The sequence below is a fragment of the Rhinolophus ferrumequinum genome, chromosome 14 (assembly GCF_004115265.2).
Source record: "Rhinolophus ferrumequinum isolate MPI-CBG mRhiFer1 chromosome 14, mRhiFer1_v1.p, whole genome shotgun sequence".
Lineage (NCBI taxonomy): Eukaryota > Metazoa > Chordata > Mammalia > Chiroptera > Rhinolophidae > Rhinolophus > Rhinolophus ferrumequinum.
Window position 1 is genome coordinate 5077565 of NC_046297.1, and position 16749 is coordinate 5094313.

At 42.4% G+C, this 16749-nt stretch overlaps 1 protein-coding gene across 3 annotated transcripts in view; it reads left to right on the plus strand.

Annotated features, from left to right (window-relative positions):
- Positions 1 to 718: 718 nt before the first annotated feature.
- The window catches only part of MRPS28 (mitochondrial ribosomal protein S28), a 77021-nt gene continuing 60990 nt past the window's right edge, over positions 719 to 16749 (plus strand). For 2 of the 3 annotated variants that reach the window (XR_004424994.1, XM_033126554.1), the window contains exons 1-2: positions 719 to 1002; positions 13654 to 13835. Coding sequence is in view for 2 of the 3 variants with exons in the window: in XM_033126554.1 (XP_032982445.1) it covers positions 787 to 1002; positions 13654 to 13835 (398 nt within the window). In the remaining variant the exon portion in view is untranslated. The remainder of the gene's footprint in view (positions 1003 to 13653; positions 13836 to 16749) is intronic. The other variant, XM_033126553.1, reaches the window with a different exon arrangement.

Consider the following 16749-nt stretch of genomic DNA (forward strand, 5'->3'; position numbering starts at 1 on the left):
AGACGGGGCCGATTCTGGGGATTAAGATGGTCGGGAAAGGGAGAAAATCGAGGCGGGGGGCGCCCTCTGCTGGTGCCTAGTTAGGCACCTTCCGTAATTTTATCTGGAAGTGACAACAACGTTTCGGGAAGCTTTTCTGTAACGTGGGTGGGCTGCCCGCAGAAGGGGCAAGGACAACCTGGGATCCAAGGTTTCAGAACTGTTTCAGCCCCACTGCATCACGTGCCCCGTGCCAGGGACCCGACAGCGGAACTCCTGTTACCAAGTTGGGAGGGCAGACGCTGCACGAAACGATTGTTGAAAGTAAAATGGCGTATGAAGAACCGGTAAACGGTAGAGAGAAAGCCGGGGGAGCCCGATGGGGTGTATCTGGGGTTCCAATTCTACAGAATGAAATCAAGGAGAACCTCCTATCTGAGCAAAGGCCTGAAGCGCGATGGGGGAACGAGCCCTGCAGCCATGTGGGGGGCGGGGCCAGAGTGTCGCATTATCAGAATTTAGAGCCCCTTGGACAGGCCCCAGGGATACCTGGGAGGGCGAAATTCCCGAAGTGAAAAACGCTCTCCACGCAAAACGAAGCGGATCGCAGCCAGTAGACGACCTCCAGCCAACCACTTCACCCACCGATATTACTTTCAGCCTCTCCCACACCATTCTGCGCGTGCGCTGCATAGGCCACGCCTACCACGCATCAGTGCTTTGCGGTATAAGGGCGGACCTTCTGTTGCTCCATCCGTGACCTGCGCGCTTGCGGAGAGGTTAAAGGTCAGAGGTTCTGGAGCCATCATGGCAGCGCTCTGTCGGACCCGTGCCATGACTGCCGAAAGTCATTTCCTGCGAGTGTTCCTCGTCTCTCGGCCCTGTAGAGGCGCAGGCACTGAAAGTGGCTCCGGGAGCGAGAGTGCCGAGTCCACGGCGTCTGGAACGCGCCCTGGCGGTTTCGCGAGCGCTCTGGAGCGTCACTCCGACCTGCAGCGGAAGGCGGAGCTCGGACGGATGAGGGTGAGTCGCGGGCGCTGTGCCAGTGACGCGGTAGGCGGGGCCGGGAGTCGGGACGGAGCCCGGCGTTGGGGGCGCGGCCGAGAGTCGGGGTCGGACGCCGGCCTTGGCGGTGGAGCCGGCAGTCTGCGCGGAACCCGTAGCAGGGGCTGGATCCGGGGGTGGGGCGGGGCCTGGTGTGGGGGAGGGACCGGGTGGCTGGGGCGGGGCCTGGCGTAGGGGGTGGGACCGGGTGGCTGGGGCGGGGCCTGGAGAAGGGGGTGGGACCGGGTGGCTGGGGCGGGGCCTGGCGTACGGGGTGGTGCAGGCGGAGGGGTGCGTCTTGCCTACCCACAGGCGGGCCGCTTGGAGCAGAGGGCGCGTGGTTGCTGGTTTTCTTTCATTTGTTGTGTTTCTGTGCCGCATTTACATGCTGCACCCGCGGTGTCCACACTCCTTTGCGCGTGTCTTCCTGAAGCGAGCGCTGCCAGTCAGGCGGTCCAGGGCGAGTCCTGGACTCGGAGGCGAATGGGACTCACTCCGAAGAGGCTGGGTTCTCTGCTGTTCTTGTCTAGGCTGTAGCTCCTGCATGGAGCTTGCTGTCTGGCGTGCAAGATTCTTTATAAATATGTGTTAATTCAGTGGATAGGTGGAGAGAATTACTGTCTCTATGAACTCGAGCAAGCAGTTGAACCTGTTAGCATTTCCCTTTTCTGTAAACGACTGTCGTGCAGGGCGGCTGTCCTACGGGGCGGCCTGCGGGGTCTGGTCCTGCTCCCCACAGAAGAACACAGGGTATGGTGAGGCCAAAAAGGAACACCCACGGAGCCATGGATGGGGGAGTCCTACCAGTGTATTGTCGCTGGCAGGATCTGCCTCTCTATTTGTAGCTCAGCCCCCATCTTCTTGCTAGCCCCCATTTGCTGCTAGCGTAGCCACGGCAGTTGCATTAGTGGCCAATGGCTCACTGGTTACAGCTGACGGCCATCCAGTCACAGTGGATGACCATTTACTACCTGAGCCAGCACCTTTCCACTTGAGGCCGAGAGCCTAGAAACTGCACTCCTGGCTCTGTCCCCACACGACTTTAAAAAAATTCCCATCTGTCTCAGGCAATACATTACATTGGTCAAATATGATAGAATTACTAGATAAATGAAGGGGAAGAAATAGATGTAAATGCAAGCCAGATTTTTTTAATCATTGGAGTCAACAGACATGAAATTGGATGTCTGGCAATATTAAGTTATTTAAAAACACTCAATTTCTGTATTTATCTCCTTGGGGCCCAGTATCAAACAGTTAGCAGACTGATAGTGTCCGGGACTATAGAAAACTGCCTGGCATCTAGCACAGTGCCTACCTTTTAGTGGGCGCTCAGTAAGTGTCTGCCAAATGGGTGAATGAATGAAATGTATGCATAGTGCATATTTGAACTTGAATTAGGCCTAGACTGTTCTTTGAACTGAGATCTGTGTGTGACTGCTCAAAAAAAGCTGTACAAGTGAGACTAGTACAGGCTTGCACATATTCCTTGTATGAGCTTATCCAGAATAGTAATTCAGCAAAAACAATTGTGAGACTAATAAGATAACTGAAAATACCACACTTGTTTTAATTTTAATGTTAATTGGAAGTTTTCAGTGCTTTTCTGACTTATGTTTATGCGCAATTTAAGCAGTTACTAGGTGTTGACAGATTCAACTTTGTGAAAAAATTTGCACGTTAGTGTTTGAAGTTTCTGGATCTTGAATTGAATAGTGTCCTGAGATTACTAGATGAATAAAGTTCATCTTTATTGTGTGATCAGGATTTTTGAAAAGAATTAATTTTACAAAGTAATATTTGCTTACTTTAAAAAGAGAATTTAAATAGCACTGAAGATTACTATGAGAAATGTGAAAACCCCCTTTCTCTTTTTCTCACTTTCTGAAGGCTGGAGGGTGTATGTTTTAAAAATGCATACTCCAGAAAGTTTATGTTTACACATGTAAATATAAGCTAATTATTGATACATACGTGTGTATATATTTATAAACTTGACACATTGGTTGGTACTGTTTTGAAGTACATTACTGTTTCAGAGCGTAAGTTCTGGATTCAGACAGTCTTGGTTTGAATCTTGGTTCTTCTATCATTTACTAGGTGTGTTTCCTTGGAAAATTACGTAATGTCTGTGTATCTTCCTTTTTTACGAAATGATCATAGGATTATTATGAGATTAAATGAATTCGTTATTTAAACACTTATCGCAAATGCATGATACTTAAGCACTCGTACGAGTATGTATTTTAGTTGCTGCTGCTGCTGAAAATTGCTGTTGTCACTTAAGTACAACTTTGACTATTTTTCCTTCTCATTACATATGTGTAGTGTATATTTACCTCATTGAAAAAAATGCTTGGTATTCTACGGTGTGGATATAGTGTAATTTATTTAACCAGGAATTAATGAGCTTCTGGGTTCTTTCTGTTTTTCTTTTTTTTCCTCTTTAATACAGACTGTGCTACAATGAGCATTTGCATTTTGTTGAATATTTATGGAATATATACTGGGACAAAGTGTGCACACAATTTGTGTTTCGGTGGATGCGGCCTGTGTGTACCCCATTCCCATTCACAATGCACGACAGTGCTTGTTTCCTCGTCCCCTTACCCATGTGGGGAATTATTGTAAGTGGGTTTTCTTGATATTGGGCAGTGAAAACAAAATACAGAAATTGGAGACTGAGGTTGTTATCCCTCACCCCTGATACCAATTTGTGATTTTTATCAAAATAACTGCGTGTTCATTTCACATTTTTGACCTAATAATAAGTAAATGCTATCAGTTTGAACTCATAAAGTACACTATGCCAACAAAGTAATACATTTATGTTATATGTATGTTGGGGTTCTATGTAAAATTTCATTTGAAACATGGTTTCCTATTAAAAATTTTTTTGGAACGTAAACAGTTTGCTGTTCCCTAAATAAATCCTTATTTCGTTGCTTTTGTTCTTTGTCCTGGACTTAGCGTCCCTGCCTGCAAGTTCAGTTGTAAAAGCCATCTCTTCTATTAGGCGGTTGTCATGTCACCAACCAGATGAAACTCCTTCGGATGTCTGGGGGCGCTTTGTTTTGTGCTACCTGTATGGTACACACACTCTCTTTATGTCAAAGTGAATTTGCTTTATTCTGTTTTTTGGGTTGTAGTCCCTGGAGGTCAGGGGTCATGTTTTCATTTACTCCTTTCATTCCTTGCATCACGCCTTACACATAGGTAGGGATCGAGTGCATATGAATATTTGTTGATTTGAATTGGAATTAAATTTATACAGTTCTATGATTAAATAATTATACATGAGCAGTAACATCTCAGGTGGCCTACTATTGGATTTAAAAATGTGTATAATGATGCAAGTTGAAATTGTACCCATTAATTTAATTCTTATCCTGAAAGTGCGGACTTGTGTGTCTACACATGCGCCTCAGAGGTAAGAGATATTCAGTAAGAGCCAAGCGAGTTTTCCTTAGAAGGAACTTTCCCCTGCTGGTGGGAATTTATTCAAGGGCGGTTCATCATGAATTCCTTATCCTAAAATTTCAATGAGGTTACCACTTACAGCGACCTTAAGTTTCAGTGACCTGAAATGCCACTGTTCTGTATGCAGATTTGTGGGTGCCCTCACTCCACTCACCGAGCCACCTCTTTTCCTTTGGTTCATTACTTTTAATGTTGGTTTATGCAGCTGTCTCTTTAGTGTGTGTTTGTGACGGTGGGGATCAAGTCCTTTTCATTTTTGTAACCCACATAATACATCATTTATGTATAGAGCACCTGGTAAAATACATTCTTTAAGTCAGATACCTTTTCTTCCCTTCCTTCCACCTTGAACCCTCTTATGTCAGTAGAGATTTGTTGACGCTGTTAAGCTAATTGGAAACTGTGTTTCGGCCGATCCCGCATCTCATAGCCACCAGATGGCGACAGTTGAGCCAAGAATTGGTTTTCTGCTTTATGAATATTACTGTTTCCTAACGGTAGAGGGTGGCATATTTAGCATTTTGAAAAGATAAGGTTTGTAAGAATTTAAGGCCATGCAGTATTGTTTTAAGATGGCGAATAACATTTTACTTTGTTAGCTTATTTATGTAGAATACTAATGTTACACAGTTCATACTTTCATTTTAGAGATAGAGAGATTTTATGCAAATATTTTTAAAATGTTATTTCTCTCTTGAATATAAATGTATATCCTTAGTGCTATTTTTTATTTTAAAATGCTGGAATATTCCAGGAGACAGTATTTAAATCAGATAATTTGTCTTTTCAGAATATTGGGAAAATCCAAAATATAGCTTATTTAAAGTATTTGTTTCAATATATGGGAAAAAATTCTCATATTTTTAGTATAAGTTTTAAGTCTGCTAAATACATATAGTAGCAATATTATATAGTTTTATTTAACCACTTGTTTTTTCACTGGTTTTATATTGACAATTTAAAAAATTATACCAATGTTTTATAAATTAATATGTAAAGGAATGTTGAAAAATACTTCTGGTTTTAACCATGGTGTCACCTGGTTTTTACATTAATAGAATTCTAGGAGACTTATCTCTGAGTTAGTAATAAAAATCTTCTGAAATGTTTAGTTTCACAGTGGAGCCTAACATTTTCAAAGCATGTTTAGAGGAAATGACCAGTTAATAGAAAAACAATGAAAGAGTGTGTTGAAGTAGATATAAATCTCTAGGGAAAGTAGGTTTTTATCAACACCAATAATATGCTTATATAATACCATACATTTCCTGAAAGAAAGTGAACATATTCTGTGTGTATTTGTTTCATGGGTGGTCATATGATTTGAAAATGTGCCGTCGGACTTTTCGGTTTCTCGTCAGCATTAGCTTTCACTATCTGCATATCTTTCTTAACTCAGTTTTGTTCCCTTCTTTTAATGTGTTTGGGTTTGGGTTTACTTCGTTTTCTCTTTTAAAGGTTATATTAAATTTTTCTCCTTTAATTACATTGACTTTTGTGACACAAGTGTGACCCTAGGTTTGTTTTTATCTATTGGCATTAAATAGCAAGAAATGAGGAAACTCGCATCTGAGTAGAGCTTGGTTTTAGGGATTTGGGAATAAAATTCAACAGTGTTGATTCAGTTTGGATTTTGCCTCTTGAAAGCTTTGGGCAGCCTGCTGTTGGCAACTGGCAGACAATGAGTGGTGATGCCCAGTCTGGAGTAGGTGACTCAAGAAGTCCCTGGCCTAGTGGAGACTTCCACAAAGGAAACAAGTGCACCCCGGGGCAGAGAGGACGTATCCCGGAGAAATGAAAACTTCCGTTCCTATAAAAACCTGTCCACAAATGTCCTCAGAATCTTGACTTGTAATAACCCAAACTGGAAACAGCCTAGCGGGTCAGTGGTTAAACTGGTCCATCTCTACCGTGAAATCCTACTTCGCGATAAAAAGGGACAAGTGATTTTTGCACGCATCAACTGGAATGCCTCTCTCTTAAGGGAATTATCCCGAGTGCAAAAAGCAGGTCCCAAATGTTTATATTCTGTGATTCCATTTAAGTGACGTTCTTGAAATGACAATACTACAGAGATGGGGAACAGATCAGTGGTCGCTGAGAGTTAGGGACAGGGGTGGCCGAAGGGAGACAGAGTTACAAAAGGCCAGCACGAGGGGTCCCTGTGGTTGTGGGACTGTCCTGTGACTTGACTGTGGCGGCGAATACATGAACCTTCACATAGGACAAAATTGTACAGACCTAAACGCACACACAGAGATCACGTAGACAACTGGGGAAATCTGAGTGTCAGTTTCCGGGGTGTAATATTGTACTATGGTCTTATAAGGTGGTACCATTGGGGGAACTGGGTAAAGGACAGGGTTTCTCTCCATGTATTATCTCTCCATGTATTATCTCACAGTTGCATGTATATTTACAGTGGTCTCAAAATAACAAAGTTTAAAATCGTGTCACTAGTCTGGTAGGCCCAGCGCTGGTAAGACCTGTGAATTCCATGAACACGAGCCCATTATCCCACATCATTTCCTGTGAAAGGGTTTCTTCGGTTAGAAGCACGCTGCGTGGAATACCATGACGATGAAAATGAGATTCTGTACGTTTTTGGATGGCTGTTGTGGTGGACGCTTTGTGGGCCGGGAAGGCACATCCATATTCAGAGTGTCTATTCCAGTGATAACACACCCATTCAGAATGGTCCTGTGTCATCAGCTGAGTACACACTGATCCCCCCAGGGAGCGATGCAGACTGGAGGCTGGGTATTGGTCTCTGCTGTCCGCAGTGGGTCGTTTAGCCGTGTTTGTGGCGAGATCAACGTGGGTGAGTAGAAGTCATTGTTCCTGAATCCATACATAACATCCGTCCCACAAAAAGTCAGGCTCCTGCTGCCTCGGTGAACTTTGTAGTTGGCCAGTGGTCTGGGACATGCTGGGAAACCCCCCTTCCCCTACGACTGAAGCACATCCCCGTTGCCATGGCCACTTTGTTCCTGAACCCATTTGCGAGGGGCAGGAGGGGCAGGAGGGGCAGGAGGGGCAGGGGAAAGAGCTGACCGGCGTCCACAGGGCTGGTTATCTTATCCCCTGGTTGTTAAGATCCTTCTCCCCCGAACAAATTATTCACATGTGACTCGTTTGTTTATTTTCTCACTCTGTGTCCATTCAGAGGGGCCTATCTGCATATCTCTTTCTCAGACCTTCGCATCATCTATGTTCCAATCATGTTCCTTCTAAATCCCTGAGTGTCCAGCACAATCATTCATCATTTCCCACAAATCAGTATAAACCCATATACTGAGGCGTTTCTGTCCAGGTGAAGCCATCACTGGGGCACCGCTCAGAGCTCCGCCCACTGGAAGGCTGGCCTTCAGGGCCACGGCAGCTCTGCCCTGGGAGTCCCCTGGACATGTGTGTCAGCATCCCCGCTGTGCGTCAGGGTCCGGCACACGTCTGCCGGGTAGTGAGGGCCAAGTAGTACAATAGCCTGCCCACCAGCCCAGACCTGGTGCTCAGCCTTGTCTTGTTCTGGGCCCCCTCAGCACTGGCAGCTTTCTGGATTACTTGGTAAAAAAAGTTGGAGAAGCATGTCCAAATAGGGTATTGCGCCTCCACAATTCAAAGAGACCCACTGGGCATTGAGCTGCTTTCTCGGTGGTAAGAAAGCGTATCTTGCTGGAGCCCAGACCGCTGGCCCCTGGAACTTGCCCAGGGCCCCGAATTTTTGTGGGAGTTACCTCCCACCCTCTGGCATACATGTCTTACCATGTCTGCAGTAGGTGGAACTTTCTGTTTCCAAGTGCAATCAGCATGTGTAACGGACCAGAATGAATGTAACCTTGAGCTATATATGTCGTCTACCAGCATGTCTAGAGAAAGAAAGCATTTGTTAGCTCGGTTATCGCACACCAGGTGCTGGGGGATATTTGACTTGCTCTGGCCATGAAATCACATCTGGAACAACAGCTGCAATTGGAGTTACCACTTGATTAAGTTCACGATCATCAACTGTCATTCTCTAAGAACATCTGTTTAGCGCAGGGCCACAGAGGCGAGTTGAACGGGGCTGTGGGGGTCACCACCCCGCATCCTTCGTGTCCTTGAAAGTGGCACTAATTGCTGCAGTGCCTCCAGGAATGCAGTGTATGACGTATTTGGTAGGTAGGGCAAGTTCTAGTATCTTCCGCGTGGCTTTCTCTACCTTGAGCCCTCACTCCATAGACCAGGGAAAAAGTATGTAAGAAAAGACGCCCTGCTCGAGACCTTCTTGTTCTTTCAGTTTCTTTCTCCATGTTTGGCTCCCAGCTTTTCCCTCTTGTCTTCACACCTGCAGGTTCTCTGACCTCAGCATTCTGGTGATGACTTTACCAGCACGTTAACAGCAGTTTTTCAGGATCGCATTCTGTTAGGTTGGTGCAAAAGGAACTGCAGTTGAAAAGGTTAAAAGTAAATGCAAAGCCCGCAATACTTTTGCTCCAACCTAAAAAGACCTTCATTGTGAGTTTCCTTCACTTGCAGATCTAATAATGTCCGTATCAGTATCACTTGGAACGGTCTTACCTTCAGGTTCTCAAACTCCGGAGCCCTTCCCGGATCGCCGTTTACCCTGGTCATGTTCTCCAGGCCCCTCACCAGACCTTTATCTGCCACTATTTTTCTGGGCCCTCCTCCCATCCCACTCAGTCTGGGACCGCCTGCAGCCATTCTGACCTTCTGGAATTGTACTCCCTTCATCTGTTGCCTGGCCTGCCATCCTGGGTCTCCTTCAGTGAACACACATTGCTCTGATAACTGGTCTGCTGTGTGCTGCTGTCTCCGCTTAGTCCAGGGTGTTTTAACCTCTCCACGAGTGACTTTTTGGACTGGAGAATTCTTTGCTGTGGGGGCTGTTCTGTGCATTGTAGGATGTTTAGCAGCACCCCTGCTCTCTATGCGTTAGAGTCCAGTAGCACCCCCAGTCATGACAATCAAACGTGTATCCACACATTCAGACGTTGTCAAATGTTGGGGGTGGTGGCAAAAATGTTGGAGGCAAAAATGTCCCGCTTGAAAACTACTGGTTTGTCAATAAAACTTGGTGTTTTATTGACACCTATAAGAAATTGATTAATGTTTTTCAAACCTGCCTTTTTTATAGGCACTGTTTGATGGCTGTGTATTTATTTAATCCTCACAGCAACCCTGTAAATTTGTATAACTATTCACCCATTTTACAGATGAGTAAACAGCAGCACAGTGAGCTGGTGTGTGTTGCCCCCGCCTCAGAGCTGGTGAGTGGCAGAGCCCGGATGGGAGCCACATGTCACACGGCAGAGCCTGCCTGTGGAGCCCTCCTGCTCCCGTCCTGACTAATTGTTCACACCTTGCCAAACAGCTGTCATTTTGATTCTTTTCTTTACTGCTTGGATATGTTACCTTTGCTCCATGACCAGTCATCCCAAACTTAATTCTTCTCTAGGTAATTTATTCAATTATTTTTTTACAGAAGAGAAAAAAAATACTGTATTAATTTTGGCAGGGTAATTAATGCCTCATACTAGGTGTCTGCATTTGGCCTTACTGCCAGGTATTTTGTGCTTGACAGAAAACGGACTGCCCTGCTTGTAATCTTTTCATTATTCCTGTCGTGTTCGACCTCTCTTCTCATTCCAGCTTCTGGGATTCCTGGCAGGACTGAGTCCCACACCTTCACGGGATTCTTCACAATAGATTGACTTATTTTCACAGCTTCATCCTTTCACATGTATTTTTAGCTGCAGTTTCCTTCCATCTGCTTCGTTAATTACCACTCTTCCACGTGCTCTCTGTCCCCTAGAACCTTGTTGAAATCTCTTGTAGGCTTTTGTCTCCATTCTGTCCTCTTCAGTACTGAGGGTTTGTAATTTTTTCGTTCATTCTTTTGCCATCATTTAATGGGATTTCAGGAGGGAGAGAGAAATGTAAGCACTCATTCTGCCACCTTGAACCACGAGACCATTTATTTTAATTAAAAAACATTGTTATGAGCATGACATGTATTGGTTAGGGTTGAGGAAACAAAAGTTGTTGCAGCACAGTTAATGGAAGGGAGTCATTTTAAAATTACTTGTCAGAGAAGATGCATATTGAAATTGTTTTCTTCTTGCTAATTAATATGAAGTAAAACACATACGCTGTTTCATTATTTTTATTGTTATTGTTTGCATTAGGAGAGGAAGCTGGGTAGGATTTGTCTTCCATTTTTAATGTTTGTTATTTTATAAAATCCTTTTTATATTTTAGAATATCTAAGAATTCTTAGTACTAAAGTTTATAGGTATCCAATCCTTTTATTTACAAATGGGAAGACAGATCCAGAGAGAGGTTAAATGACTTATTCAAGATTTTTTCGCTATTTATGGCTGAGTTGGCCACAGAACTTAGGTTTCCGAAGTATTTCTGTTATTCTGCTGTATAGTTGCCTTCCTTTGAAGTTTTTAAATAACGTTTCTATTTTTCTTCTTCTGAGGCAACTTGTATTCAAGAATCACTGCTCAGGATATTATGTCGCTTTGAATATTAGGTACGGTGCTCACATGTTCATTGAGGTAGCTGGACCAGTTGATAGCTCATGTTTCTTTTCGCAATAATCACCTCTGGTTCCAAGCTGTATAGTAAATGCCCTCATGTACGTGAGAGTGATAATAGATCTATGCTCGATGTTTGGTATATATATTACATTTTAAAAGTAATATATATTCTTTGCATTCCAGATTTTCTGAAATACAAAGAAAAATAGTTCTATATAGAAATTATTAGCATTTGATAGTTTTGAGGAATTTATATCTGTATAATATCACTGTAGACGTGTGTAAATTTATATAAATGTATATACACACATGTATATATATACATGTATACATAATATATGTATGTATATAAATATGCACCCTGCTGTTTTTAACTACACCTACCGGAGGGCCAGTGTTCCCTGAAATGTATGGGTTTCACAACCCAGTACGTATTATACCAAACGAATTCACTCTTTTACTTCTGTGGCACTGCTCTCCTTGGCCCTTACTCTCTGCAGCCAGGTGGGAGCAAGACCCTGCTGTGTCCCCTCTGTACTGCTGCGGGCACTGCTTCAGGGACGGTCCTTCATCACCATGTACTGTCGTACTAGCCGTAGCCCACACAGCTCTTCCCGATTATAAGGGAGATTATGTTGTTTTAGGCCCTCGTGATGGCTGCATTATCTTCAATAAATGTGTAACTAGTGTATTTACTCCGGGATCTTCCTGTTATCTAAGGCTGTTTTAATTAGACCTTGGCTTCAATGGAAAGTCTTCCAAAGAAAAGAAGAAGGGGCAGTGGGAGGAAGAGGAGAGGGACCGTCAGCCACAGGAGTGGGACAAGGGAAAGCGAGTCACTGGGGAAATTGGGAAGGAGCCACCCAGGTTGCGAGCGAGTGAGCAGGACGAGACCCTCCAGCTGCTGCTCTGCTTGCTCTTCTCTGAGCAGTGCTCTTCTCGGCTGCCCAGGTGGCAGCTGCTGAGGGTGACGAAATGGCTCCCAGCAGAGGACCTCAGTAGCTGCTCTTGTCACTGATGACTTACTTCGCGTCACCTGTAGAGGACAGCTCGTAGCTCCGTCCGTGTCGAGCCTATCGGATGTGTGTGTTTCATCCTTGGCTGTCTGCGAGAAAGAACTAGTTTTTCAAGACACGTGTTTAAGGACCTTTAATATTATCCTGTGTGGAATTATACAACTCGTATTATGGCTCGTATTCCTGGCTACCTTTCTGCTCTATTTGGCATCTAGGCCTGCGGCTTGTCTTTGGCTTAGAGCGACCCCTATGTGCTAGGGATTTCTTCCCAGTGTGTGTCAACCTGCTGGGACAAACTTATCACCACCTCCTCCAGCATCTAAGCGACTTGGCATCAGCCAAATGCATTCTGACTTTCTGGAGGCAAAGGCCATAAACTTTTGGACCATGGGCCAGCAGGTGTGTTTTGCCAGACTTATAAAATGAAAAACTTCTTTTCAATATATAACATTTAAATAGTGCAAATTTTGCATCGATACATGGATTTCTGGCTTTTCTCAGAAAATCGAAAGTTATGGCAACACTGGACTTGAATTGCAGCAGCAGCTGGACCTACAAGGAGTAACTGTACCTTAGGCGGGCACGTCCTCTTCTTACTGAGCCTCCACCCAGCCTGGCACTCGTGTTTGTAATTCTTGGAGTACTACATGCAGTAGCATTCAGTCAGAACTATGGTTTTATAGTTTTTAAGTACGTACACCATCAAACTCTTAAAAATTCTCGCTTGAATAACAAATGTAAAACTCATTCCAAATACAGGATGTATGTAGTTGGATCCAATGAATATTCTTCTGTAATTAGCTCTCACAAATAGGGACTTAGGATTTCCTTTAGCTTGAGCCAAAGTGCTCACATATCACACCACACACACAGGCGAGCTGAAGGCACAAATCTGTATGCATGGATATCTGAAAAAGAATGTTTGGCAAATATGCTGTCAGTTAAAAAAAGTAATCAGTCTGCATTATTTATTCAGTCATACCTCAAGTTAAATTCAATATTAAAAAGACTCCTAGAAAGTGAGCAGCACAAAACAAAGAAGCTATTTTTTTCCTCTGAAATTTTACTTTAGGAAAAAGAAGACAATTATAACAAAGTCAAGCCATGTAAAAATATCGCGCAATGAGAACTCGTGTTCAGCCTACTAATTGAAGGGACCCTTCATCATTTTTACCTTAATACGTTGTTGAAATTTGTATTACAAGAATAATCTCAGTAAACCGGAATTCGAAGGCATTTTTTTTGCAGATGGTCAGTACTAGGAATAAAGCCCACCGCCCTCTTGGATGTCCTTCTCGGGTACTCAGACCTTCCCCATGTGGGGACATTCCAGATTCCACTCTGGGCCACCACACCCATGCCATCCCCCACCACGTGCAGAAGCCTTCTTTTGTCTGGCTCCTCTTCATGAAGGAAAGGGAGTCTACCTGGCTTTTTAAAGCAAAATTCCATGTAAATATATCGTATTATTGCTACAAAATGTAAATATACAGCAGATGACTTTTAAAATGTTTCCCTGTAAGATCTTATTATACTATCATACCTTTGTACTGTATTATATGCATCTAAGTATCTCTTTTCATGTTTAGGGCTCTCCAAAAAGTGAGCAATCCTTCGCGTCTATGCTGAGACATTCTCCTCTCACACAGATGGGCCCTGCCAAGGATAAACTAGTCATTGGACGAATCTTTCACATTGTGGAGAACGATCTTTATATAGATTTTGGCGGCAAGTTTCACTGTGTATGTAAAAGACCAGAAGTGGATGGAGAGTAAGTAGAATTATTTATGAATGCTTTAAGCATGTTCTTTAAAGTTGGGATACCTCAGAAGTATTGGACTTTGTTGATTTTTTGAAAAAACAGAAATTATGCTTATTTCCTTTCATAATGCTAGTTAGTCAAGTTAGGCCAGATTCATGTCATTGCAAAGCAGTGAGAATAGTTTTGGGGAAGATTTGAATGTTCATCTTTTTTTTTTTTTCCCCAAATGATAAACAAGAGTCGAGGCTTAAACTCTCTTCCTCTGGTTCTATAATCTGGGAGTCTTATTTCTAACAGCATGCTAAAGGGAGTAGTTCACTTCCGCCAAGATTTAACCTGAAGAGTGTGGTTAACTTCTTTTCCTACCTACCTGTATGTACACAAGCCCCGATGGCTATGAAGATAACAACTACACCTCTTATGTGCATACATTGTTTTGGGGGAGAAATTTTCTAACTTAGCAATTCCTGTTGTCCAGTTTTTAATTTGTCGTGAAAAGAAGGTTTAGACTCTTCTCAGAATATCTATTAAATGTCTTGGTTTCTACACGTAGAAATGCTTATGTTCTCCCCAAAACCATTCTCTAGGTCTCTTTTAGCTACTTGTCACTTATGCTTTGAAAGTATTGTAGAAAAGGACCAGGTCAGCATAATTACTGTACCAGTTACTTTGCCTTGCTACCTATATCCAAAACCAAATTTGTGGATGGGAAATATTTTAACCAAATCTTACCTGTTGTCTTTATCATTAGTGGAAGGATGATAACACCAAATGGGAACGTAAGGGCCCCGGGTGGGTCTCTGGTCTTCCCCTTTTCCCACCTGCAAGTTTAGGTCATACCACCACATAGAATAGCTGTTGGGCTGAACACACATTTGCTGTCTGTCTTCATGATGTCAGGCCTCTGACAGGGTGGATTCTGGGAGGCGAAGTCTCAGTAATGGCCAATCTTCCTGCTTTGCTACATTTATTTAAGTGACTGTAAGTAAGATGTAGGTATTTACATAATTCGTTCATCATTCATCAACCTAATCTCCTTTTTTAAAATTCCTTTTGAGAACTGTTTTTTTTCTTCATTTAGACTTATGTGTGATTTAATTGATTCTACGTTAGAACAATTTAAAGATTAAATGCAATGAAAAATAACTGAAATTTAAAAAATACCCAGTTTAGCACATGTTTTAATATTTTCATTACTGCTTTTAATAAGTTTGGTGGCATTTCAAACTTAGAGTAACCGATAAGAATCAAAAATCATTTTGGTTAGCTGAATATCCCAATTAGGTAAGTAGCACCCTTTTAATAAGTTCTATAACTTGTTTAATAGTAGTTTTTGATTATAGTTTAAAGAAACAGTTTTCAGCCTTTGTCTCAAGAAGCTCTTGAGTTGTACAGAGAGGCTTCAGTGATCGCTCGGGGGCAAGAGGGTAAGTTAGGCCCTATTCTCAGAATAGCTCTACATTCATTATTTTAAATATTACAGTTCTGGGAACATTTTGTTTCAAGTGTGTGTGGGGAGTGGTGATGAGTATTTTTACTGCAAACAAATGAAAAGTTTGAAAAACTTTTGGAAGAGAAATTAGTTCTAGAAAGACACTACGTTAATAGTAACATTCAGAATAGAATATAACCATGTATTTAAATATGATCGATATATTGTGACCTACTTAGGGTGAAGTGCAAAATAGAAATATTATAAATGAATTTGGAAAATTCACTTTGGAGATTTGGGAGGGCCCTAACGCTTACAGTACCAACCTTAAAAGTTTTAACCTTTATAAAATTTTTTTTTTTCATATCAGCTATGACTTGAAATCAGAAATCAGACTGAAACAAAACAAATTGCCAAAACTTCTTTGGCAATTATCTTTGAATTAACTGACTTGCTAAATTAATCAATCAAACTCTGTTCTCTTCTCTAAAATCCACTGACTGATACCAACACTTCATGGAAAATTAGAAATTAGTAGTCCTCTGCTAGACCTGGGCACTTTTGCTTCTTGCAGTTGAGGTATAGTTTGGGAAAAACCTGTTGTGTTTGTTCCAAAACCTATTTATATTCTTGTTAAGTAATCTATTTGATTATGGCATAAATTAATAAAACATGAGTACAGAAAGGGTTTTTGTTCTTAGGAAAGATAATTTTTGGAAAGACTCCATAAAGGAGAGATGATCTTTTTTAAAACAAAATTGCTACTGAATTAGTTTGAGCAAGTAAATCATAAAGACTGTGGGGAAAGCATAACAATCTGGAAGAAATCAATTGCTTTCCAAATATCCTTCTGTTCCTGTTTGATTTGAAAGCGACTGACCCTGGCGATCACAGCCACTGCAGCAGGGGTGTTGTTTACATGAGGAAAGCAGTACCCAGCTCCAGGGAGTGGACCTCTGCTCAGTGAGAAGGTCCAGCCCTGTGTCAGAGGATTTGCGTTAATGCTAATTAAGTTAATGTCTTTACAGTGTATGTGTATATTTTACTTATGAGTCCTCACTCTGACCTGCTTTTTCATGAACCAACCTGAGTCAGAAGGCTTCTACTGTGACTTAAAAATATAAATCACTTGGCCTGTTGTGTGAACCTGCCTGCCCTTTTCTTTAGACATTTTTTCTTTTCTTATTGATACAGCACACAATTTCCCAAAATCTGCCCTAGTGTGGATCAAGACCCCTTTCCATATCTCCATCTGATAATCCTAACAGCTAGTTTTTGAAAACCTACATTGGCATTTTATGTATATTGTCCAATTTATTCCTCATAAGAGGCTTAGGAAGTAGAGGGTATTATCCCCATTTTCCAAATGGAGAAAATGAGTTTCCAGGTATAAATAAAGTGCTACAGTCATACAACTGATCATTACCAAGGCAGGGACTGACACCTAAAGCTTTGTGCATCCAACACCCATAAACGTTCTTTTCACTCTAC